General features: G+C 38.5%; 2 protein-coding genes across 3 annotated transcripts in view; both read right to left on the reverse strand.

Moving 5' to 3' along the window:
• Positions 1-25,677, reverse strand: part of LOC127632538 (guanine nucleotide-binding protein G(I)/G(S)/G(T) subunit beta-1-like) — a 285,363-nt gene that overhangs the window by 60,267 nt on the left and 199,419 nt on the right. The window lies entirely within an intron of this gene.
• LOC127632531 (ERO1-like protein beta) overlaps positions 1,301-25,677 on the reverse strand; it is a 30,356-nt gene continuing 5,979 nt past the window's right edge. For both annotated transcript variants that reach the window (XM_052111156.1, XM_052111155.1), the window contains exons 5-16: positions 24,558-24,640; positions 24,396-24,469; positions 21,995-22,115; positions 21,852-21,898; positions 21,718-21,729; positions 21,287-21,313; positions 19,503-19,595; positions 19,168-19,414; positions 18,555-18,624; positions 17,407-17,493; positions 17,181-17,314; positions 1,301-1,436 (exon numbers count right to left, since the gene is read on the reverse strand). In XM_052111156.1, the coding sequence (XP_051967116.1) occupies positions 1,376-1,436; positions 17,181-17,314; positions 17,407-17,493; positions 18,555-18,624; positions 19,168-19,414; positions 19,503-19,595; positions 21,287-21,313; positions 21,718-21,729; positions 21,852-21,898; positions 21,995-22,115; positions 24,396-24,469; positions 24,558-24,640 (1,056 nt within the window). In that variant the 3' untranslated portion in view covers positions 1,301-1,375. The remainder of the gene's footprint in view (positions 1,437-17,180; positions 17,315-17,406; positions 17,494-18,554; positions 18,625-19,167; positions 19,415-19,502; positions 19,596-21,286; positions 21,314-21,717; positions 21,730-21,851; positions 21,899-21,994; positions 22,116-24,395; positions 24,470-24,557; positions 24,641-25,677) is intronic.

Here is a 25,677-nt window from a genome sequence, read left to right on the forward strand (position 1 = left end):
AAGCACATGCGTCGTTTTAAGTTATTAATAGAAACGTCTCTAAGGAACATTTGCAAATATCAGAACTTACAAAACTGGAACAAGCGAGCTGCCTTTTTAAGATGTGACGCCTTACAAGTGATATTTTAAGAATTCTTAAAGAAGCTGCGATATAAATATAATAGTCAAGAACTTTTAAGACTTTTGCAATTCTGTTTCTTTTGGTTTCGTTTATGGATTTCTCTCTCCAGCCATGTTTCAAGAGTCTGGACTAAATGGAGGAATATTATTGCTTGTAAAGTGATGCTTAAACTTGTAACAATCAAAAGCTACATTTTCTTCTCTCAAGTTTATACAAATAAAGGGATAGTTCACCCCAATATGAAAATTAATCTTTTACTCACCCACATGTCATTCCAAAAATGTATGACTTTCTTTGGTGAAATGCAATATGATTTTTATGTTTAAAAAGAAAGAAAACAGACCCAAATTTAAGTTGTTATTCACTGATAATCGTGCCTTCCGCCCTAGCTCTCAAATCTCATTCACACTTCTGCTGATTCAAACTTGCCACATTGTGATCAGTAACGTAAAATGCAAGAACAGGAAACAGATTTGTGAATAATAACTCATTTAAATAAACATATTTTGGTCAGATCATCATCATATGACTTTAGAAGGTTTGGCATTCAGCACACGACTCGTTTGGACTTCTTAAATGAGACTTTTTTGGGGCTTTTTTTGTCAGTAATATTCTGCCAATTTTCTCAAAAGTCAAATTGAGGGTGAGTAAATACATGACAGAATTTTTATTTTTGTGTGAGCTAACACTTTAAATAAGTTCTACGGTCCTGTAAACAGTACAAACTTCATTATGGATGACGTCATCAGACACGCATGCGGCTCCTGCATCTAAAATCCAACATAAAACACTCAGATTTGAGGGACACACAAAATTATAAAAACACATTCACTAACTGTTATGAGAAAAAAATGAAATAAAAATGTAATTTACAGTTGTACTTGGCAGAAACCTGGACACAAAGACTGGCCAAAAATATACAAAACACAAGCAAACGCAGGAAAAACCGTAGACGAGAACGGTCCAGTGTGTCAGAGATGATGGAGAATAATGAGAAGTCTGAAATCTGTTTGCACACACACGCATTAACAGCTTGCATGTCTGAAGTCAACGCGAGACGTTTTCGGATCTTGCACGCCATTTTGAGTGATTTTGAGTCGCTTGAAGCATGAAAGCGGAGCAGAAATGTTTTAGATGTGATCTAGAGTAAAAGGGTCCAGCAGAAGTCTGTCCCACAGTCCCTGAGAGAGGTCTTATTCTGGGGCAGATAAGACTATTGCAGAGTCCACTGGGCTGGTGCCACCTGGAGGTGTGTTACCTATGATCCTTCAGAAGAGTCCGGAAGTTTTGCAACTCTTTTATACTGGTGGAAAGTCTGAAGAGAGAGAGAGAGAGACTGTGGTGAGATCATCATTTGCATGATTTTGATGACTGCCTCTTTTCACCATCCAATCAATTATTTATAGATAAAATTAACCACAATCATGCCATGGGCCAAATCACTGAGATAAAATTTTTCCCCATTCTGATGGTGGATGTGAACATTAACTGAAGCTCCTGAACCGTATCTGCATGATTTTATACCAGAGATGGGACCAAGTCACACATGTGCAAGTCTCAAGTAAGTCTCAAGTCTTAACCTTCAAGTCTCAAGTAAGTCCCAAGTATTTTTTTCTTGGGCAAGTCAAGTCAAGTCAAGTCAAGTCCAAGTCAAGTCACAGGCTATGTCAAGTCAAGTCCAAGTCAAGTCACCTTATTATTGTAATTTTACCTGCAGAATCTGATCATAATAAAGTGAAAAGACAAGATATAAGTAACTGTCAGTAAATTACAATACTCATGTTCAGTAAAATACATCATGGAATCAAACAAAATTGTAACTTCATAAAATTATTTATTTTTCACTTCTGCCAACAGTGTTTGAAATGTTTTAAATTTTCAACATTGAGTCCATAAAACATATAACAGCTTAACATCCAACAGACTCCTCTCTGAACACCTCCCTCTCTCTCTCTCTCTCTCTCTCTCTCTCTAACACAGTTACATACATTAAACTTTGTTACATTTCTCCTCTCTCTCTCACACACACTCTCTCAATTCAATTCAATTCAATTGAGCTTTATTGGCATGACTGTGTAAAATAGCACAATATTGCCAAAGCAATAGTAATATACAAACATACATGTAGATAAATAAAAGTGAACAATAAAAAAAAAAAAAAACATTTCCATATTATGCATAAATATATCACAATAAATAAAAAAAAAAAAAAAAAAAAAATAAAATAAAAAAAAAATATATATATATATATATATATATATATATATATATATATATATATATATATATATATATATATATATATATACAATAACAAAAATAAGTCTAGAGAGCAGTTTAATGGAACGGAGGGTTCAGCCCTTGTCCCTCATATGATGGCAGGAAGACACATACTGCGCTGCCAGCTGAACACACTCTTCTTTCTCTCCCAAAATATAACACAGTTTGTTTATGAGGCTTGCTTGTTGAAATTGAGGTACAATCTGTGCTATTTGTGTGAAGTAGGCGTCTCTGATGTTTTTATACTTGCTGCACTCAGTGAGGAAGTGCAGCTCGTCCTCTCGGCCCCATCAGTGCAGTGTGGACACAGTCTGAGCTCTCTCTCTCTCCAACTCTGCCTGTGTCGGCCCGTCTCCACACACAGACTGTGCTCACTAATGCCATACTTTGTCAGGAGCTTTCTCTGACCATAATTACTGATTTCAGTCAGGTATGGTGCCAATTTATAAAAGGACTTTATTTTGTTGAAATATTTTAATTTATTTAGTTGTGTGACCTTTATCTGCCAATCGTGTATGTATTCTTCTTTGGTTATTTTCCCTATTTCTTTTACTTTTGAGTGTCTGAATTGAATTGATGAATTGAGTTGGTGTTTTTCCACTAAATGTAGCATGGGGTCGCTCTCTGTGTGTCCTGCCCTGTATCTGAGAGCGCAGTGATGGTAACTCTCTGTCTGCTGGCGTCTGATAGATGGAACCAGAACTTCACGGCTCTCTTCTGGATTTCAGAGAGCAGAGGGAATCTGCCTAATTCTGCCCGGCAACCCAGGCTTGGAGCGTTTCTGTGAGTTCCCAGGATGTTCTTGCAGAACTCAAGGTGGAACATTTCAGCGGGGTTTTGTCCCAGGATTCGTAATTTAGTTTAAATTTGGGGCCCCAGATTTCACAGCCGTAAAGAAGGATGGGTTTTATGATGCTGTCAAAGATTTTCAGCCACAGTTTAATGGGTGGGTTAAATTTGAACAGGGGTTTTCTTATACTGTAATAAGCCCTACGTGCTTTATCAGTCAGATCTTTTATTGCAGTGTCAAATTTTCCAGAAGCTGAGATTGTCAGACCCAAATAATTATAACAGGTGACATGATTAAGAATTGTTCCCCAAGTGTAAATTTGTATTTCTTGTCAGTAAGGCGAGGTTTTTTCTGAAAGATCATGATTTTAGACTTGTCCATGTTGATGGGTAAGGCCCAGTCGCTGCTGTACTGGTCCAGAAGCGAGAGGCTGTGGTGCAGACCCTCTTCATGAGGAGACAGCATCAGAAGATCGTCAGCGTACAGGAGGCTTCTGATCTCTCTGTCCTCGAGGGTCAGACCGGGACAAGAGGACTTCTCCAGTGTTGATGCCAGTTCATTAATATAGATATTAAATAGAGTCGGGCTGAGGCTGCAGCCTTGACGGACTCCTTTAGTTTGGCTGAAATAATCAGTACGTTTGTCATTAATCTTAACCCCGCATTGGTTCCCATTGTACATGTCCTTTATGATGTCATATGTCCTTCCTCCTATTCCACTTTGGATTAGTTTTAGGAAAAGTCCATTATGCCATACCGAATCAAAGGCTTTTTAAAATCAATGAAGCAGCCAAATATTTTCCCTTGTTTTGTTTGTTGGACGTGTTTTTGTATGAGTGTGTGGAGTGTGTAAATGTGATTTGATGTTCTCTGTTTAGGCATAAATCCAATTTGACAATTGTTAAGGATCTTGTGTTCTTGAATGAACTGAACTAATCTGTCATTGTTGATGGAGCAGAAGAGTTTGCCCAGGTTGCTGCTCACTGTGATGCCCCTATAGTTATTTGGGTCGTACTTCTCACCCTGTTTAAAGATTGGTGTAATCAAATTTTCTTTCCATATCTCAGGAAAGTGTCCTGCTTTTAATAAAAGATTGAATAATTTGAGAATTGCATCTTTCAGTTTGGGGCTGCTGTGTTTCAGCATCTCATTTGATATTAAATCCATGCCACAGGATTTTTTGAGTTTTTAGGGATTTCATCTTGTCTGTCAGTTCATTTAGTAATATGGGCTGGTCTAGATGGTTTAGCTGGTCTTTTACAGTGCGCTCCAGGGTATATAGTTGGGAGGTCAGATGTTTTTGGGTGAGGGTTAGTTCGTTTTGTGAATAGAGTTTTCCAAAATGTTCGGTCCAGATGTTTGGGTCATAGATGGGAATGTGTTTAGGTTCTTTTGATTGATCTAATTTACTCCATAATTCCCAAAAAGAATTCTGATCTACTGCCTCCTCAATCTTATTAAGCTTTGCTTTCATGTGATCAGCTTTTTTCTGTATTAGAAGTGACTTGTATGTTTTGAGGGTTTGCTGATATTTGTCTCGTGTTTGTTGGTTTGCAGGGTCTCTGTGTTTTATATTTGATAATGATCTTAATTCTTTTCTTAATTTTTGGCACTCTTTATCAAACCAACCAACTTTAGCAATTTCTTTCTTACATCTATAATTTTTTCTTTTTCTCAGGGCTTTTCTGACCACTGTAGAAAATATTTCGTTTAATTGATGAGTTGCTAAATTGATAGTTTTCTTCTCTTCACTAAATGAAGTAGACAGAAATGAATCTATCATGTTCTGGACCTGAGTGCTGTGGAGCTGGGCTTCATACTGGGCAGGACTGTCTTTACCCCATATAAACGTGGAGGGGAGGGGGTGCAGTTTAACCTTGGGAACTGAAGGCCGGAGATTCACGGATCTGTTCAGACTGAGGACTGTGTGGCTGTGGTCTGATAATGGCAGCTGTGGCATTACTGTGAAATAGTTGACTTTACTGTGGTCTACATCAGTGATGGCGTAATCTACTGCGCTGCTGCCGAGATGTGAGCAGTAGGTGAACCGACCCAGAGAATCTCCCTTTGTTCTGCCGTTAGCGATATACAGGCCCAGGCTTTTGCAGAGCTGCAGGCTCTCTCTCACACACTCTCTCTCTCTCTCTCACACACTCTCTCTCTCTCACACACACACTCTCTCTCCCACACCCACACACACTCTCTCTCCCACACCCACTCACTCTCGCACTCACACACACACACTCACTCACAATCTCTCTCCCACACCCACACTCACTCACTCTCGTGCTCACACACACACACTCACTCTCTCACACTCTCTCTCTCTCACACACTCTCTCTCTCTCACACACACACACACTCTCTCTCTCTCTCTCACACACACTCTCTCTCACACACACTCTCTCTCTCTCACACACACACACTCTCTCTCTCACACACACACTCTCTCTCTCTCTCTCACACACACACTCTCTCTCTCTCTCTCTCACACACACTCTCTCTCTCTCTCTCACACACACTCTCTCTCCCACACCCACACTCACACACACTCTCTCTCCCACACCCACTCACTCTCGCGCTCACACACACACACACACTCACTCACTCACTCGCGCTCTCACACTCCCACACCCACACTCACTCGCACAGAGTATATCCATAAGTCTATTTTTGCAATGTCTGTGAGTGGGAAACGTTGAGGTACCAGCGCGCGTGAACGTCATGGCAACGTACAAAACAAAGTACCTCGCGCGGGAAACACTTAACGTAAATGCGCGTAACTAACGTAAATCAAGCAGGCTAGTATGCAGCATAAGCCACGAAGTTTTGGCGAAATAAAAAATTAATGGACAGATTTTTTTTTCTCCAGAAAACTTCTTGCACAAAATAAATTCAAGCACTGTCAAGGACCTGTATATGTATGTTTATTTTCAAGAACTTTCCAGGGCCTTGAATTTTATTTTTCAGATTCACAAACTTTCAAGGATTTCAAGGACCCGTGGGAACCCTGCTATTATTACATTAGCTAACTACCAACTAACCAGGTAAAATTAACAAATTGACAAGCACTTACTGGGCAGAATGGCTCTTCAAATGGCGGACGAAATTGGAGGTTGTCGTCTGGCTGTCCGCGATCTTAACGTTGCATGTCTTGCAAAGCGCTGTTCGTCTTTTGCCATCTTGATAATAATTTTTGAAGCCGAAAGCGATGACCCTCGGTAACGTTACCCCTCCGGCTGACATGTTGATGTGTTGTTATCTGATCTAAGTGGGCGTGGTGTGCGTAAGGTACGAGAGGGCATGGCTGATGATAGCCTATAGTGTCGTGATCCAGTCATGACAAAACTATTCTCAGCCTGCGCTCCAGCTGGATCAACTTTATTTTTTAAAATAATTTATATATTTTATATTCAAACTGAAAACATGATGTGATTAACACTCAAGTCATTCAAGTCTTCGTGTCTCAAGTCAAGTCCCGAGTCTTTAACTTCCAAGTCCGAGTCAAGTCTCAAGTATTTTATTTTTTGTCAAGTCAAGTCACAAGTCATAAAAATAGCGACTCGAGTCGACTCGAGTCCAAGTCACCAAGTCACAGGTCCACATGTCTGTTTTATACACTGAACTGCTGACACACGATTGGCTGATTAGATAATCACATGGATGATTGTTGGTGTCCGACAGGCTGGTTTGAGTATTTCTGGGATTTTCACACTCAACAGTCTCTAGAATTTACTCTGAATGATGCCAAAAACTAAAATCATCCAGTGAGCGGCAGTTCTGTGTATGAAACACTTGTTGAGGAGAGAGATCAACAGAGAATGGTCAGACTGGTTTAAACTGATGAAGTCTACAGTAACTCAGATAACATCTCTGTACAATTGTGCTGAAGAATATCATCTCTGAATGCTGTTCTGAGATGCGGGTTGGCGCTGTTTTGGTGACACGAGGGGGACCTACACAATATTAGGCAGGTGCTTTAATGTTATGGCTGATCAGTGTATCTCATAACTAACTAAATCTAACATAAAACAAAAGGCAATCTGAGTAAACACAAAATACAGTTTTTAAATGTAGTTATTTATTTAAGCAAAAAAGTAATCCAATACCAACTGGGTCTATGTGAAACTCTTAGTTACTAATAGGGCTGCACGATTTGGGGAAAATGTCATATTGCGATTATTGAGGTTAATATTGCGATATGTGATACGCGATACAATAAACAAACGGTATCATGAGTCAACTTGCTTGGTTATCAAGGAAAATGCACAAATAGATTATTGATAATGCTGAAATGTGTATTTCTCAACTCAAACATACAAACTAGCAACAATAACAACTATAAATGCAGTGTTTTCAAATTAAAATATATTTACAAAATTAAATAATATCTTTGTATTACTGCAAACTTGATATTTTCTCAATATTACACCTAAATAAAACAGAACAATAAATAAGAACATACACATTTTCACATGATGACATTTAATCAGGATGTAACGTACTTTCTATAAACTCTTTTGAAAAGAAACTGGATATAAAAGTGTGATTCACTCAATCAAACCAATAAATCTGTTGTTGGTGTTGTGTGTAATATATATATATATACACACACACACACACACACACACACATTTTATTGTTGTTGTAAATTTAATATTATTTTTCACGTTAGACTGATCTTATGATGATCTCATCAATGATGCTACACGTTGCGCTGCAGACAGTGGGGGTGAGAGACAGCGGGGGTGAGAGACGAGCGTCTCCGTGTTGGCATGCTCATCAGCTGGCAGAACTTTAAATCTCTCCCGGTCTCGACTCCCGCTCAGTTTGGGTCTCTTCCGCGACTGGTTGAAGCGGCTCTGACCGCACAGAGAATGACAGTTTTGGAGTTTGTGCTTATTGACATGTCACGCTCCCGTATTATATGAACTTTAATTATTGATGAAATAAAGATATCGCCAAGCTGTGATCTGTGTTTCTGTGTTATTTTTTCTGGCCACCAGTTCAGTGTCGGTCCATCTACACCTAATTTCCTCGCTGCACACCGGAAACTCACATGACATGACCACACGTGCCACTCCCTAAACTGAGACGTACTGGTCATCTTTATTAGTGCTGTAGAAAATGGGCAAACAGCTCTCAGAGAGAATGGGCTGTCACGTCCACACATGCACTTATTTATTTAATAAAATCGCAGTTGCCATCATATAATCACACAGGCAGACATCACGATTGCGATATGATTAATCGTGCAGCACTAGTTACTAAATCCCCAAATCTGGACTAGACACACCCAGACCTGATTACTGCCAGCCCTGTTCAATCAAATCAACACCTACATAGAACTTTTCAGAAGCATGAAGTTAGCTAAAAGGTCTCACCCAGTAGCACACTATGCCAAGGTTGAAAACAATTCCAGAAATTATGTGGAAAAAGGTGATTGAAATCAGTCTGGAAAGGGTTACAAAGCTATTTCAAAGGCTCTGGGACTCCCAGTGAGGGCCATTATCTCCAAATGGAGAAAACTTAACACACTAGTGAACATTCCCAGAAGTGGCCAACCTTCCAAGATTCCTCCAAGAGCACTGCGATGACTCCAGGAAATCATCAAAATGCCAAGGATAACATCCAAGGAACTGCAGCCCTCTCTAAAGGTCACAGTTCATGACTCCACTATCAGAAAGACACTGGGCAATTATGCCATCCATGGAAGTGTGGCGAGGCGAAAACCACTGCTAACCCAGAAGAACATTAAGGCTCATCTGAATTTTGCCAAAACACACCTGATGATCCTCAATTTTAATAAAGCTAACCTCACATGTGAACTGCCAAAATACAGACAGCACATTACATGCCCCAACAGAGACAGAAATACATTGGATCACTGGATGCATCTGGATGCGCTCCCAGATACTGTAACATCATATATAATTTTCTGTGAGGATATGTGCATTCCTACAAGGACTTATTTAACATACAACAATGACAAACCATGGTTTACAGCAAAACTCATGCAGATTCGTCAGGCCAAAGAGGATGCTTACAGAAGTGGAGATAAAATCTTGGACAATCAGGCCAGGAACACACTGAATAAGGACATTAGAGCGGCTAAAAAAAAAAGCTATACTAAGCTGAAAAACAAGTTTTCAGCTACAACCTTGCATCAGTGTGGAGAGGCCTAAAAGACTTTACTAACTTCAAGACACCATTTCCCAACACTGTAGGGAACCAACAACTGGCTGATGACTTGAATGTGTTTTACTGTAGATTTGAAAGGCACAGGCTCACACCCAACACCCGCTTGGACCTTCACTTCACACAAACATCAACACCTCCTGCAACACCCCCCCCCCCCCTCGACCTGCTCAACCTGCACTTAAGATCTGTGAAGAGGAGGTGTGCTGTGTCTTCCAGAAACAAGAGACCAGGAAAGCACAGGGTCCAGATGGTTTTTCACCCACTTGTCTAAAATCCTGTGCTGACCAGCTGGCCTCCCATCTTCACACATATCTTTAACACATCACTGAAGCACTTTGAAGTTCCCAGTTTCTTCAAATGCTCCACCATCATCCCAGTCCAAAAGAAACCCAAAATCACAGGACTTAATTACTACAGACACAGCGCTCTGACGTCTGCAGTCATAAAGTAATTTGAGAGACTGGTGTTGGCCCACCAGAAGGACATCACTGCACCCTTTCTAGATCCCCTTCAATTTACTTATTGAGCAAACAGGTCTGTGGATGATGCAGTCAACATGAGATTGCATCATATCCTGCAACATCTGGACAGACCAGGGACATATGCAAGGATGCTTTTTGTGGACTTCAGTTCAGCTTTCAATACCATCATCGACTAAATTACACCAACTCTCTGTTTCCACATCTATCTGTCAGTGGATCACCAGCTTTCAGACAGGCAGGCAGCACCTAGTGAGACTGCGGAAATTCACTTCCAGCACATGTACGATCAGCACTAGTGCCCCCCAGGGATGTGTGCTCTCCCCACAATTCTTCTCTCGGTATACCAACGACAGCAACACCAAAGATCCCTCTGTCAAGCTGCTGAATTTTGCAGGTGACACTACTGACATCAGCCTCATCCAAGATGATGAGGAGTCTGCATACAGAAGGGAGGCTGAACAGCTGGCTCACTGGTGGTGTCAAAACAACCTGGAGCGGAACACACTCAAAACAGTGGAGATGGAAGTGGACTATAGGAGGAACACCCCAACATTGACCCTACTCACCATTCTAAACAGCTTCATTCAGGTTCCTGGGCACTACCATCTCAGGACCTGAAGTGGAAGACCCACATTGACTGCATTTTGAAAAAGGCCCAGAAGAGGTTGTACTTCCAGCTGAGGACATTTCTCCAAAAAGTAAGATCTTTGTCCCCATGTGCACTTGCAAACTATAGACTGGCTTTTTATGGCAGATTTGGAGTAGTTAATTCTTCCATGCTGAGCAGCCTTTCAGGTTATGTCAATATAGGACTCATTTTACTGTGGATATAGATACTCGTCCACCTGTTTCCTCCAGCATCTTCACAAGGTCCTTTGCTGTGGTTCTGGGATTAATTTACACTTTTTGCACCAAACTACGTTCATCTCTAGAAGACAGAATGCGTCTCCTTCCTGAGCGGTATGATGGCTGCGTGTTGTATATACTTCACTGCTGAAATTCTACATCACTATACTACTCGATCACTGCTGAACTTCCTCATCGCTATACTACTCAATCACTGCTGAACTTCATCATCACTATACTACTCAATCACTGCTGATCTTCATCATCACTATACTACTCAATCACTGCTGATCTTCATCATCACTATACTACTTAATCACTGCTGAACTTCATCATCACTATACTACTCAATCACTCCTGAACTTCTTCATCACTATACTACTCAATCACTGCTGAACTTCATCATCACTACACTACTCAATCACTGCTGAAATTCATCATCACTATACTACTCAATCACTGCTGAACTTCATCATCACTACACTACTCAATCACTGCTGAACTTCATCATCACTACACTACTCAATCACTGCTGAACATCATCATCACTATACTATTCAATCACTGCTGAACTTCATCATCACTATACTACTCAATCACTGCTGAACTTCTTCATCACTATACTACTCAATAACTGCTGAACTTCATCATCACTATACTACTCAATTACTGCTGAACTTCATCATCACTATACTACTCAATTACTGCTGAACTTCATCATCACTATACTACTCAATCACTGCTGAACTTCTTCATCACTATACTACTCGATCACTGCTGCACTTCATCATCACTATACTACACAATCACTGCTGAACTTCATCATCACTATACTACTCGATCACTGCTGAACTTCTTCATCACTACACTACTCAATCACTGCTGAACTTCATCATCACTATACTACTCAATCACTGCTGAACTTCATCATCACTATACTACTCAATCAATGCTGAACTTCATCATCAATATACTACTCAATCACAGCTGAACATCATCATCACTATACTACTCAATCACTGCTGAACTTCATCATCACTATACCACTCAATCACTGCTGAACTTCATCATCACTATACTACTCGATCACTGCTGAACTTCATCATTACTATACTACTCGATCACTGCTGAACTTCATCATCACTATACTACTCGATCACTGCTGAACTTCATCATCACTATACTACTCAATCACTGCTGAACTTCATCATCACTATACTACTCAATCACTGCTGAACTTCTTCATCACTATACTACACAATCACTGCTGAACTTCATCATCACTATACTACTCGATCACTGCTGAACTTCTTCATCACTATACTACTCAATCACTGCTAAACTTCATCATCACTATACTACTCAATCACTGCTGAACTTCATCATCACTACACTACTCAATCACTGCTGAACATCATCATCACTACACTACTCAATCACAGCTGAACATCATCATCACTATACTACTCAATCACTGCTGAACTTCATCACTACACTACTCAATCACTGCTGAACTTCATCATCACTATACTACTCAATCACTGCTGAACTTCATCATCACTATACTACTCAATCACTGCTGAACTTCATCATCACTATACTACTCAATCACTGCTGAACTTCTTCATCACTATACTACTCAATCACTGCTGAACTTCATCATCACTATACTACTCAATCACTGCTGAACTTCATCATCACTATACTACTCAATCACTGCTGAACTTCTTCATCACTATACTACTCAATCACTGCTGAACTTCTTCATCACTATACTACTCAATCACTGCTGAACTTCATCATCACTATACTACTCAATCACTGCTGAACTTCATCATCACTACACTACTCAATCACTGCTGAACTTCATCACTACACTACTCAATCACTGCTGAACTTCATCATCACTACACTACTCAATCACTGCTGAACTTCTTCATCACTATACTACTCAATCACTGCTGAACTTCATCATCACTATACTACTCAATCACTGCTGAACTTCATCACTATACTACTCAATCACTGCTGAACTTCATCATCACTACACTACTCAATCACTGCTGAACTTCATCATCACTACACTACTCAATCACTGCTGAACTTCATCATCACTACACTACTCAATCACTGCTGAACTTCATCACTACACTACTCAATCACTGCTGAACTTCATCATCACTACACTACTCAATCACTGCTGAACTTCATCATCACTATACTACTCAATCACTGCTGAACTTCATCATCACTATACTACTCAATCACTGCTGATCTTCATCATCACTATACTACTCAATCACTGCTGATCTTCATCATCACTATACTACTTAATCACTGCTGAACTTCATCATCACTATACTACTCAATCACTCCTGAACTTCTTCATCACTATACTACTCAATCACTGCTGAACTTCATCATCACTACACTACTCAATCACTGCTGAAATTCATCATCACTATACTACTCAATCACTGCTGAACTTCATCATCACTACACTACTCAATCACTGCTGAACTTCATCATCACTACACTACTCAATCACTGCTGAACATCATCATCACTATACTACTCAATCACTGCTGAACTTCATCATCACTATACTACTCAATCACTGCTGAACTTCTTCATCACTATACTACTCAATAACTGCTGAACTTCATCATCACTATACTACTCAATTACTGCTGAACTTCATCATCACTATACTACTCAATTACTGCTGAACTTCATCATCACTATACTACTCAATCACTGCTGAACTTCATCACTATACTACTCGATCACTGCTGCACTTCATCATCACTATACTACACAATCACTGCTGAACTTCATCATCACTATACTACTCGATCACTGCTGAACTTCTTCATCACTACACTACTCAATCACTGCTGAACTTCATCATCACTATACTACTCAATCACTGCTGAACTTCATCATCACTATACTACTCAATCAATGCTGAACTTCATCATCACTATACTACTCAATCACAGCTGAACATCATCATCACTATACTACTCAATCACTGCTGAACTTCATCATCACTATACTACTCAATCACTGCTGAACTTCATCATCACTATACTACTCGATCACTGCTGAACTTCTTCATCACTATACTACTCGATCACTGCTGAACTTCTTCATCACTATACTACACAATCACTGCTGAACTTCATCATCACTATACTACTCGATCACTGCTGAACTTCTTCATCACTATACTACTCAATCACTGCTAAACTTCATCATCACTATACTACTCAATCACTGCTGAACTTCATCACTATACTACACAATCACTGCTGAACTTCATCACTACACTACTGAATCACTGCTGAACTTCATCATTACTATACTACTCAATCACTGCTGAACTTCATCATCACTATACTACTCAATCACTGCTGAACTTCATCATCACTATACTACTCAATCACTGCTGAACAGCATCATCACTATACTACTCAATCACTGCTGAACTTCATCATCACTATACTACTCAATCACTGCTGAACTTCTTCATCACTATACTACTCAATCACTGCTGAACTTCATCATCACTATACTACTCAATCACTGCTGAACTTCATCATCACTATACTACTCAATCACTGCTGAACTTCTTCATCACTATACTATTCAATCACTGCTGAACTTCATCATCACTACATTACTCAATCACTGCTGAACTTCATCATCACTATACTACTCAATCACTGCTGAACTTCATCATCACTACACTACTCAATCACTGCTGAACTTCATCATCACTACACTACTCAATCACTGCTGAACTTCATCACTACACTACTCAATCACTGCTGAACTTCATCATCACTACACTACTCAATCACTGCTGAACTTCATCATCACTATACTACTCAATCACTGCTGAACTTCATCATCACTATACTACTCAATCACTGCTGAACTTCATCATCACTATACTACTCAATCACAGCTGAACATCATCATCACTATACTACTCAATCACTGCTGAACTTCATCACTACACTACTCAATCACTGCTGAACTTCATCATCACTACACTACTCAATCACTGCTGAACATCATCATCACTATACTACTCAATCACTGCTGAACATCATCATCACTACACTACTCAATCACTGCTGAACTTCATCATCACTACACTACTCAATCACTGCTGAACTTCATCATCACTACACTACTCAATCACTGCTGAACATCATCATCACTATACTACTCAATCACTGCTGAACATCATCATCACTACACTACTCAATCACTGCTGAACTTCATCATCACTACACTACTCAATCACTGCTGAACATCATCATCACTACACTACTCAATCACAGCTGAACATCATCATCACTATACTACTCAATCACTGCTGAACTTCATCATCACTATACTACTCAATCACTGCTGAACTTCATCATCACTATACTACTCAATCACTGCTGAACTACATCATCACTATACTAGTCAATCACTGCTGAACTTCATCATCACTATACTACTCAATCACTGCTGAACTTCATCACTATACTACTCAATCACTGCTGAACTACATCATCACTATACTACTCAATCACTGCTGAACTTCATCATCACTATACTACTCAATCACTGCTGAACTTCATCATCACTATACTACTCAATCACTGCTGAACTTCATCACTACACTACTCAATCACTGCTGAACTTCATCATCACTATACTACTCAATCACTGCTGAACTTCATCATCACTATACTACTCAATCACTGCTGAACTTCATCATCACTATACTACTCAATCACTGCTGAACTTCATCATCACTATACTACTCAATCACTGCTGAACTTCTTCATCACTATACTACTCAATCACTGCTGAACTTCATCATCACTATACTACTCAATCACTGCTGAACTTCTTCATCACTATACTACTCAATCACTGCTGAACTTCATCATCACTATAATACTCAATCACTGCTGAACTTCTTCATCACTATACTACTCAATCACTGCTGAACTTCATCATCACTACACTACTCAATCACTGCTGAACTTCATCACTACACTACTCAATCACTGCTGAACTTCATCATCACTACACTACTCAATCACTGCTGAACTTCTTCATCACTATACTACTCAATCACTGCTGAACTTCATCATCACTATACTACTCAATCACTGCTGAACTTCATCACTATACTACTCAATCACTGCTGAACTTCATCATCACTACACTACTCAATCACTGCTGAACTTCATCATCACTATACTACTCAATCACTGCTGAACTTCATCATCACTACACTACTCAATCACTGCTGAACTTCATCACTACACTACTCAATCACTGCTGAACTTCATCATCACTACACTACTCAATCACTGCTGAACTTCATCATCACTATACTACTCAATCACTGCTGGACTTCATCATCACTATACTACTCAATCACTGCTGAACTTCATCATCACTACACTACTCAATCACTGCTGAACTTCATCACTACACTACTCAATTACTGCTGAACTTCATGATCACTACATTACTCAATCACTGCTGAACTTCATCATCACTACACTACTCAATCACTGCTGAACTTCATCATCACTATACTACTCAATCACTGCTGAACTTCGTCATCACTACACTACTCAATCACTGCTGAACTTCATCATCACTACACTACTCAATCACTGCTGAACTTCATCATCACTACACTACTCAATCACTGCTGAACTTCATCATCACTACATTACTCAATCACTGCTGAACTTCATCACTACACTACTCAATCACTGCTGAACTTCATCATCACTACATTACTCAATCACTGCTGAACTTCATCATCACTACACTACTCAATCACTGCTGAACTTCATCATCACTACACTACTCAATCACTGCTGAACTTCATCATCACTACACTACTCAATCACTGCTGAACTTCATCATCACTACACTACTCAATCACTGCTGAACTTCATCATCACTATACTACTCAATCACTGCTGAACTTCATCATCACTACACTACTCAATCACTGCTGAACTTCATCATCACTATACTACTCAATCACTGCTGAGGGAAATCTCAAGATTTACCAGCCAGTTGACAAATACAGACATTTTTGTAACATAGCACGAACTTAGGTGTCAAATGCGAGTGATTTTCTCTCAATGTAGTAGAGGGTTGAGTACAAAAAGTACAATCTTTGGATTTAAGAATAAATATCGACATCATTCAAATGAAGATTGCAAACTATCTGAAAATAAATATTTTTACCTTGTCCTATTGGTTAAATGTAAATCCATGTTTACAGTCCTAAATTGAGAACATCGTACACACACACACACACACACACACACACACACACACACACACACACACACACACACACACACACACACACACACTCTCTATATACTTCTGCAGCAAACAAATCGATCATTGTTTACCTGGAGAATCCATTGAGTAGAGCCACAATCTCCTGTCGTGTGAGCTGGAAGCCCTTTGACGGGCTGTTTTCTGGAAGATTGTTGATTTCTTTCTCAGAGAAGAGAATCCTGAGAGCCGTGCCCAAACCTTGAGTCTGACGGGACAAACATTCAGCCTGGTTCATCATTTTCTTTTATTTCACAACAGTACACTGTTCACTATTAGAGAAAAGGTTGTAGTTTGTACCTGTAACTTTCCCCAGAGTCTACATTTACTGCAGCCGACACAGTCCATGATACGAGAGATGTTTTTAAAGTGAAGCCTGAACTCCTCCTAGACAGAAATAAATGGTAATCAACATGAAATCAAAATTTATTATATTTACCTTTCGACTCATGTCCTTGAGCCCTCTTATTTTAAAACTAATATTTAAGGCATTTAAGATTTACACATATACATTTGATAAAGTTCCATCAAATTTATTTACGAAATCTTTAACAAAATTAATTAAGAAAACTTCATTTAATTATGTTGAAGATTGAGAAATCCAATTTAATAGAATTTTGTTATGAAACTGAAATGCATAAATCTTTAAAATAGGCTCAAATATATTTTGTGTCATAGAGAGAGATTATTTTCCCATTCAATCAATAAAATGACTCGAATCAAGTCACTCGTGGAATATTTCACATTGCAGAAGTACAATGGGCTGCGAACGCCGTCTCACGTACACTTTAAACAAAAGACGAAAACCATCAAATTCAAAGCCTGTATTATCTCAAGGACTTCTTTTGAACGAATCAGTTTGACTTCAATTGCTTTTATGATAAATTTGAGAGTATGAGTAAATATGCTTTTATGATATGAAGTTTAGAAAGATTCCTCAAAATACGACCTACACAAATGAGTGCCAAAGTAAATAATCTGTCTATATGCAAAACTCATAACTGAACTTGTACTGTCCGCACTGATGATACACACTACCAGTCATCAGTATTCACAGTATAGAGAAAAAGAAAACTCATCAGGACTACGGAAGAGCACAAATGGAAGTATGAGAATCATGCAGTGACCAAAAATGTCAATCAAAGATAATTCAAGTTTTTACGTATAAGCCTTTAGATCAAAAGATTTAAAGATCAATTCAGTCAAGTGTGTCCAACCTTACGTATACTGGTAAAACATGCGCCTCATGCATTTGCGTGATCAAACAAAAATCCACCTGCAAGTTACGATAAAACACATTCGACTTCAAAACTCATTTTCATAAACCACATAAAGTGAAGACAGTTAAAAAAAATCCTGTTCAATCATAATGAAACCAACTCTGAATCAAAGACAAAGTTTCTGGTCTGTAAAGTGTGAGCGAGTGCATTTGTGATGCTGGATCTCACCTTTAATGTTTTTGCCTCTATTTTGTGTCCAGCAAACATGGAGCTCTCGTCAAAGTGCATTGGGAACGCTCTGCAGAAACACACAATAATTAAGAAAAATAACTGTAAAATATAGAAACTAAAACATAAAACATATGCGTGCAGAGTATTTACAATTCAGTACATCTATTCTGGTGAATCTCATGAAGAAAGGCCACATTAACTCTTACTCTTAAAAAAATAACAATCTTAAAGCTTCATGTTTCAAATTATAATGCTTAAAAATCATGAAAATATTATCACAATCCAAAACAAATTACATTAAATGTATTATATTATTATAATGACTACATAATTAATATAAATAATATAAATAGATAATAAAAAAATATTAAAGTATATTTTTGTGAGATTTGTTGACAAAATAATAATTTTAAAATGAAAGCAGAGCACACAAAATAATTAAGAAAAATATTTGATCTGATATTAATTAAACAGAATAAAAATGCAGATTACAGAATTAAAGAGGAATAAATATGTGTGGTGATGGTGAAAATCAAAAGATTTTTTGACTCTTCCAATAGTCAGCATGAATCTGTCCCTAGTGGTCTGTCAACAGACGTCTTCCCCTTACTTGGTCTCGTTGAGTATCTCCAGCAGCAGATCTTTGGTCGTCGTGTCCTCCTGTGTGTTTCCTGTGTACAGATTGATGAAGGAGCGTTCGAAGTACGGAGTCACTTTAGACAACGCTCTCAGCTCGATCAGGTAAAGGAAGTACAGGTTCTTCAGTCGCCGAGTGCCCTCGGCCTTCGTTTCGGCCGGGTCGAACCGCTGAAGGAACTCATGGACGTTTGGACCCCAAACTGGTTTCCCCCAACCCTCTACGATCACATAAAACACAGAAAATGAACAAACACTGCTTAGAAGTAATCACTGAACGTCAGTCTGAGGCGAGATGAGAGTGTTTACCGTCCAGCAGGTATTCAGCGCACAGGTGGATGTTAATGCTGCTGTGCAGACCTGAGATCAGACGATAGAAAACTCTCTTCTCCAAACACAGACCTGCAGCACACATGAACATACAGTCCATCATTACAGATGTCAGAAGAGATTATTTCAGACTTCACTGAATCACAAATCAAACTTGTCTTGCAAATAGTCATGAAAACTTTCGACAATCAGCATAAAGTCTGGTGAACTCTGGACCAGATCTGCTCACTCAGACAGGAAGAGACAGTTTGATTGACATGATGTCATGTTGTAAAGAAAACGTTTCCTCTTAGCAATTTTTCCTGTCCAAGTTATCTTGTGTTTCGCTTTTATTTGTTTGTTAGGAAAATCAGACCATAATAGTAATATTTGGAGAATTAGTTTACCATTATTAAAACTGGTCATTTAATCATATTCGTACTGTATATTTCACAGGTTATAAACTAAATTATTTTTATTTTAGTTTAGAAAAATATTCAGAACCAAAGCGTACATTTCAGATAATTAAGATTTTTTTTGTATTGTGACTATTTTCAAGACAATTAATCACATTGTCCCCTGAATTTCTCATTAAGCACAACCATCACTCCCATGAGTTATACATAAATCATTTAAATAATATTATTTTTAGATTAAAGTATGCTAATGACAACTGGAAGGGATGCTTAAATAAAAATCTTTAAAATATATATAATAAAATCCTACAATTCTGAATTCATATCATAAAAATAATGTCATAATGAATCTTAATAATCCTCAAAAGAAACTTGATTATAAAATAAATGTTTGATAATTAGATAACGCTTTACAATAAGGTTGAATTTGTTAATATTACTTCATTATATTAGTTAACATAAACAAACAATGTACAATACTTTTACAGCACTTAATGAATGATATTCATTTATTTACAACATTTTGAATGCATTATTAGCATTTAAGGCTATTTTTACAAGTAGTTTAAAGTAAAAACAATAAGCAAATAAACTTTTAACCAAATTATAATATTAGTTTCTTGGTGAAATCTTTTTAAAACATCCATTAAAGAACTTTATGAATAAAAACAGGACAGTTAATGGTCAATGACAGGTTAAAGCTATTTCCATTTAAAAGTTGTGTATGATAACAGAATTTAATGAAATACGAACTAACAATGAACATTTGCAAATAAATGCTGTAAACATATATAGTTCACTGTTAGTTAATGATAACTAATGCATTAATTAATGTTAATTAACAACACATTATGGTAAAGTGTTCCCAATAACTCATTAATATTTTATTAATTACATTTTAAATGCAATTTGTTTATGAATATTTTTGTTTATATACAGTCTGTATGTTACCGTTTGTCTATAATTGATATGTTTCTGCACAGGCTGCTGAAGGGGGTGTTTGGCATAAAGTTCTCGGATTGCTGCTCAAATGGGGTGTTGACTTTATTAGTCTGAATTGTATTTCAGTATCAGACAAATAAACAATAATCTAACACATCTCTCAGTTTGAGACTGTAATGTAAGAAATCACACATTGAGCACATTAATGTTCGCAGGAAGTTGTTTACAGGTGAGCTCGTTCACCTCTCTCAAATGAAGCATTACATGAGATCTAAGTGTGTGATTGAAAAAGCCCATTATTAATCTCTCCTTTTGATAGGAACAAGAAAACAAAAACAATGTGTCAGAGGAAAAACACTGACGATTCAATATTTCCGACCCCTGACTGTGATTGATCATATATACAGTGTTGAGATCCTCCATTACCTTCAAGCCACTTGTAGAATCCTTCACCTGTCACAACACATCAAGAGTCAGATTAAAAAGCTCTTTACACAGATCTGAGAACAGCAAATAAAACAAGATACTAAAGCTGCGTTCACACTGACAGCTACTGTGTCGCTGCATGTTGCCAGTGTCTGGCGGTCGCTAGAATTGTGTGGAGTATAACAGCACTGTTTCTTTACAATTCATATTATTATTGAAATATTTGTGTCACGTGAGCTCTAATATCTTCTCTCGTATTGGCTGTCGCTCCTGAAAATCGCTCTTCATTTGCATAAAGTTAAAGATTTCTCAAATGTCATGTCGCTGGACGCTCGTGTTGGCGGATGTCGCCCGCTCTCGTTGATAATGAATGAGATGAGGTCATTGTGTCGCTGTCAGTGTGAACGCAGCTTAAACAAATATGAACTCACCATCAGTGTAACCTGCGCAGAGAGAAAAGACAAAATGTGTCTGGTTATACAAACAGCCCGTGTGTGCACACCTGTCTTATATTATACATGCAAATTAATGCAGGACCGAATCTGTCAGATCAAATCAAACGCACCTCGACTGGGAGCCAAAGGATTGAGAGGACGATACACAGATCTTGGCCTAAAAATTAACCATTGACATTAAAAATCAATGAAAGACCAGAGAACAGCAGCTTATTTGTGTATGTGTGTGTGTGTGTGTGTGTGTGTGTCTCACTTGAAGCAGTTTTCCTCATAAATGCTGTTCCACACTCTCCAGGCTGATGGTCCTTTATATCCCGTGTATCTCTCTGGATTCAACAGCAAATCCACATACTCGGATTCAGGAGACATCTCATCTACACACACACACACACACACACACACACACACACACACACACACACACACACACACACACACATGTTGTGTTTCCATGTTTTATGGGGACTTTCCATAGACATAATGGTTTTTATACTGTACAAACTTTATATTCTATCCCCTAAACCTAACCCTACCCCTAAACCTAACCCTCACAGAAAACTTTCTGCATTTTTACATTTTCAAAAAACATCATTTAGTATGATTTATAAGCTGTTTTCCTCATGGGGACCGACAAAATGTCCCCACAAGGTCAAACATTTCGGGTTTTACTATCCTTATGGGGACATTTGGTCCCCACAAAGTGATAAATACACGCTCACACACACACGCGCACACACACACACACACACTACTGTTATACATTAGCATCTATAAACTAATGACAAGTGTTTGGTCGAGTTTGCCAGTTCTGCAAGTTCACATAATTACTACACACAGATAAAATGCATTGGACCTCATAACATAATCTCCGACGTTTACACCGTTTGTGTAAGCGCTGGAGAAGAAAGATAGGGGTTAAATACAATGTTTAGATAATGTACAGTGGCAAGACAAACCCAGACAGGGTGATCTGGTATATTATTCCACTTATTACAGTGCCACCTATATCAATATAAATAAATCTATAAATACATAGACAAGAAATATTGATGTATTCATGTAAGGGTCAGTGATTTGACTCACTTGTCTGGATTTATTAAGTTACTAATAAATGCATTAAAAATGCAATTCACACAAAACATTACTGGTACTTGAATAAACATGTTTTCCATGTTTGGTTATTTAGAATTTTTTTCTGGGGCTTTAAGTCAAAGGTCTTAATGGTGTTAAACATCTAGAGACAGTAAAATAATAATAAAATAATTATAATGATAACTGAAAATGAATATGTAAAAAAAAAAGTAAATATAAACAAATGTTGCATGAGTAGTTTGGAATAATCTATTATTATAATTACTATTATTATTATTATTTAAAATAACCAGTGAAACAACTTTATTAAAAAATATCAGATATTTTTGACAATTTTATGGTATTTATTGCTCAGGTCAAAAGGAGTAACCCTAAAAAAACATATTGATATTCATGACTTTAAAACATTATATTTGTGAAAAAATAAAATACTTATTTTATCCCTTTAAAAACATCTGTTTCATATCTATAGAAAAAGTATATAATAGAAACGTTTTGCTCACGTGCACCCAAAATGCAAGGAAAGTATTTTAATACTTGATGGTTCACCGCTTGACATTTTAAAATTCATTCAATAATTTTTTGTAGAAAATGCTGCTATAAATGTTTATCACAAATGTATGAAACCAACATGAACACAAAGATGACATTTATCCAAACTTGGCACAACTGCATGTCTTATTTTATTACATGTGACATACTTATTTGTCAGTGATCCATCATTTATATAATTATAATTTTTTTAACCCTTTTTTCTCCCAATTTGGAATGCCCAATGCCCACTACTAGGTCCTCGTTGTGGCGCAGTTACCCACCTCAATCCGGGTGGCGGAGGACAAGTCTCAGTTGGCTCCTCTTCTGAGACCGTCAATCCGCGCATCTGATCATGTGACTCGTTGTGCATGACACCACGGAGACTCACAGCATGTGGAGGCTCATGCTACTCTCCACCATCCACACACAACTCACCACATGCCCCATTGAGAGAACCACTAATCACCACCACGAGGAGGTTACCCCATGTGACTCTACCCTCCCTAGCAACCGGCCCAATTTGGTTGCTTAGGAGACCTGACTGGAGTCACTCATCACACACTGGATTCGAAATTGTGGGGCATTATAAAAACAACCATCGGTATGTAGGAAATTGTTGCCTACAGTTTAACACTCTTTATACAAAAATATTTGACCACAGAATACCGGCATTGACCAATCATAATCAAGTATTCCACACAGCTGTGCATCAAGTATACATAATCATCCCTTTATATAACATGCAAACCCTGCCATATGTGCTGTTTGTTAAATAAGAACTGATCATACATCATGACTTTGAGGATTATATCACAATTGAATGTAGATCTTTCCACTTCATAACTACATAATCAGATCTCTAAAAGATCTATAAATAACCTCCACAGATGAACTGATAACAGACACTCAGCATGAAACTAACAGGTATGCTTTCTTTTTCCACCAGTGCACAGTAAATAACCACATCCGCTTCAGACAGGCAGATTGCTTTAGTAATGTTCTGTTTTGTAATGGAAAGTCAAACTCACCATCTAACCCGCAGAAATGATCCTGAGCGTCGTCATGGTGAGCCCAGTCTGCAAACGCCTCTTTACTCTGACTACTGTAACGAGGGAATGAACATGTCTTTAGACACATTTAAAAAAGACAGCTGTAATATGAAGTAAAAGGTTTTGTGTGTTCAGCTTAACCTCAGCGTGCTGTTAATGGCACCCAATTCATGCGTCCGTTCACACTCTCTGACATCATCGGTGTTGTTGGCGGTCTGAGAGTACTAGCAGAGAAAACACAGCACAGACAAATTACAATGAGCCAAAGTTCAAATATGAGGTTTAATATGTTCTATAAAGGGAAATTTACCAAAAAAAAGAATGGTTAAATGGATCCATTAAGTAACTGGAATCATTATATTCCTACAATATTTCCTCCCCTTTTCTCCCAGTTTGGAACGCCCAATTCCCAATGCGCTCTAAGTCCTCATGGTGGTGTAGTGACTCGCCTCAATCCGGGTGGCAGAGGACGAATCGCAGTTGCCTCCACATCTGAGACCGTCAATCCGAGCATCTTATCATGTGACTTGTTGAGCGTTGTGACAGGGCAGAGGGCGGGGCCGGGTCGTGATTCTACACACCCTGTCCCTAATCAGGCTAATCAAGCCGAGAGGGATAAAGGCCGACTGCGGACGGTGGTGCAACAGAGAGAGAGCGTTTATCCCTCTCAGAGGCTTGATTAGCCTCATAAGGGACCGGGTGATTAGAATCATGACCCAGCCCCACCCTCCGCCCTGTCACAAGCGTGTTACCACAGAGAAGTAGCACGTGTGGAGGCTTCACGCTATTCTCTGCGGCATCCATGCACAACTCACCACAAGCCCCACCGAGAGCGAGAACCACATTATAGTGACCATGAGGAGGTTACCCAATGTGACTCTACCCTCCCTAGCTCCAGGTGTGATAGTCAGCGTCAATACTCTCTGAGATACTCAGAGCCCCTATCCTGCACATCTATTATCAGACACGTATGCCGCATTTAGGACACTTTAATACACTCAACTGATATAATAGAGAGAAACAGAGATAGCGCTGAGAGCTGACTCAACCTTAAACATTTTAGTCTCCGCTCCATTACACAAACCTGAGACCTTTAACAAACAAAACACACTTAACGTACCGCGGTCATCCGCCCGTACAATCTCAACCAAAACATATCGGGCCTGGCGCACACAAATGTAACTTAAAGAACTGCATTTCTATGAACTAAATTCACCAGAACCTTCAAATCAGACCCACCTGAGAGAGAATTACACAAGAT

The sequence above is a fragment of the Xyrauchen texanus genome, chromosome 39, assembly GCF_025860055.1.
Source record: "Xyrauchen texanus isolate HMW12.3.18 chromosome 39, RBS_HiC_50CHRs, whole genome shotgun sequence".
NCBI classification, from domain to species: domain Eukaryota; kingdom Metazoa; phylum Chordata; class Actinopteri; order Cypriniformes; family Catostomidae; genus Xyrauchen; species Xyrauchen texanus.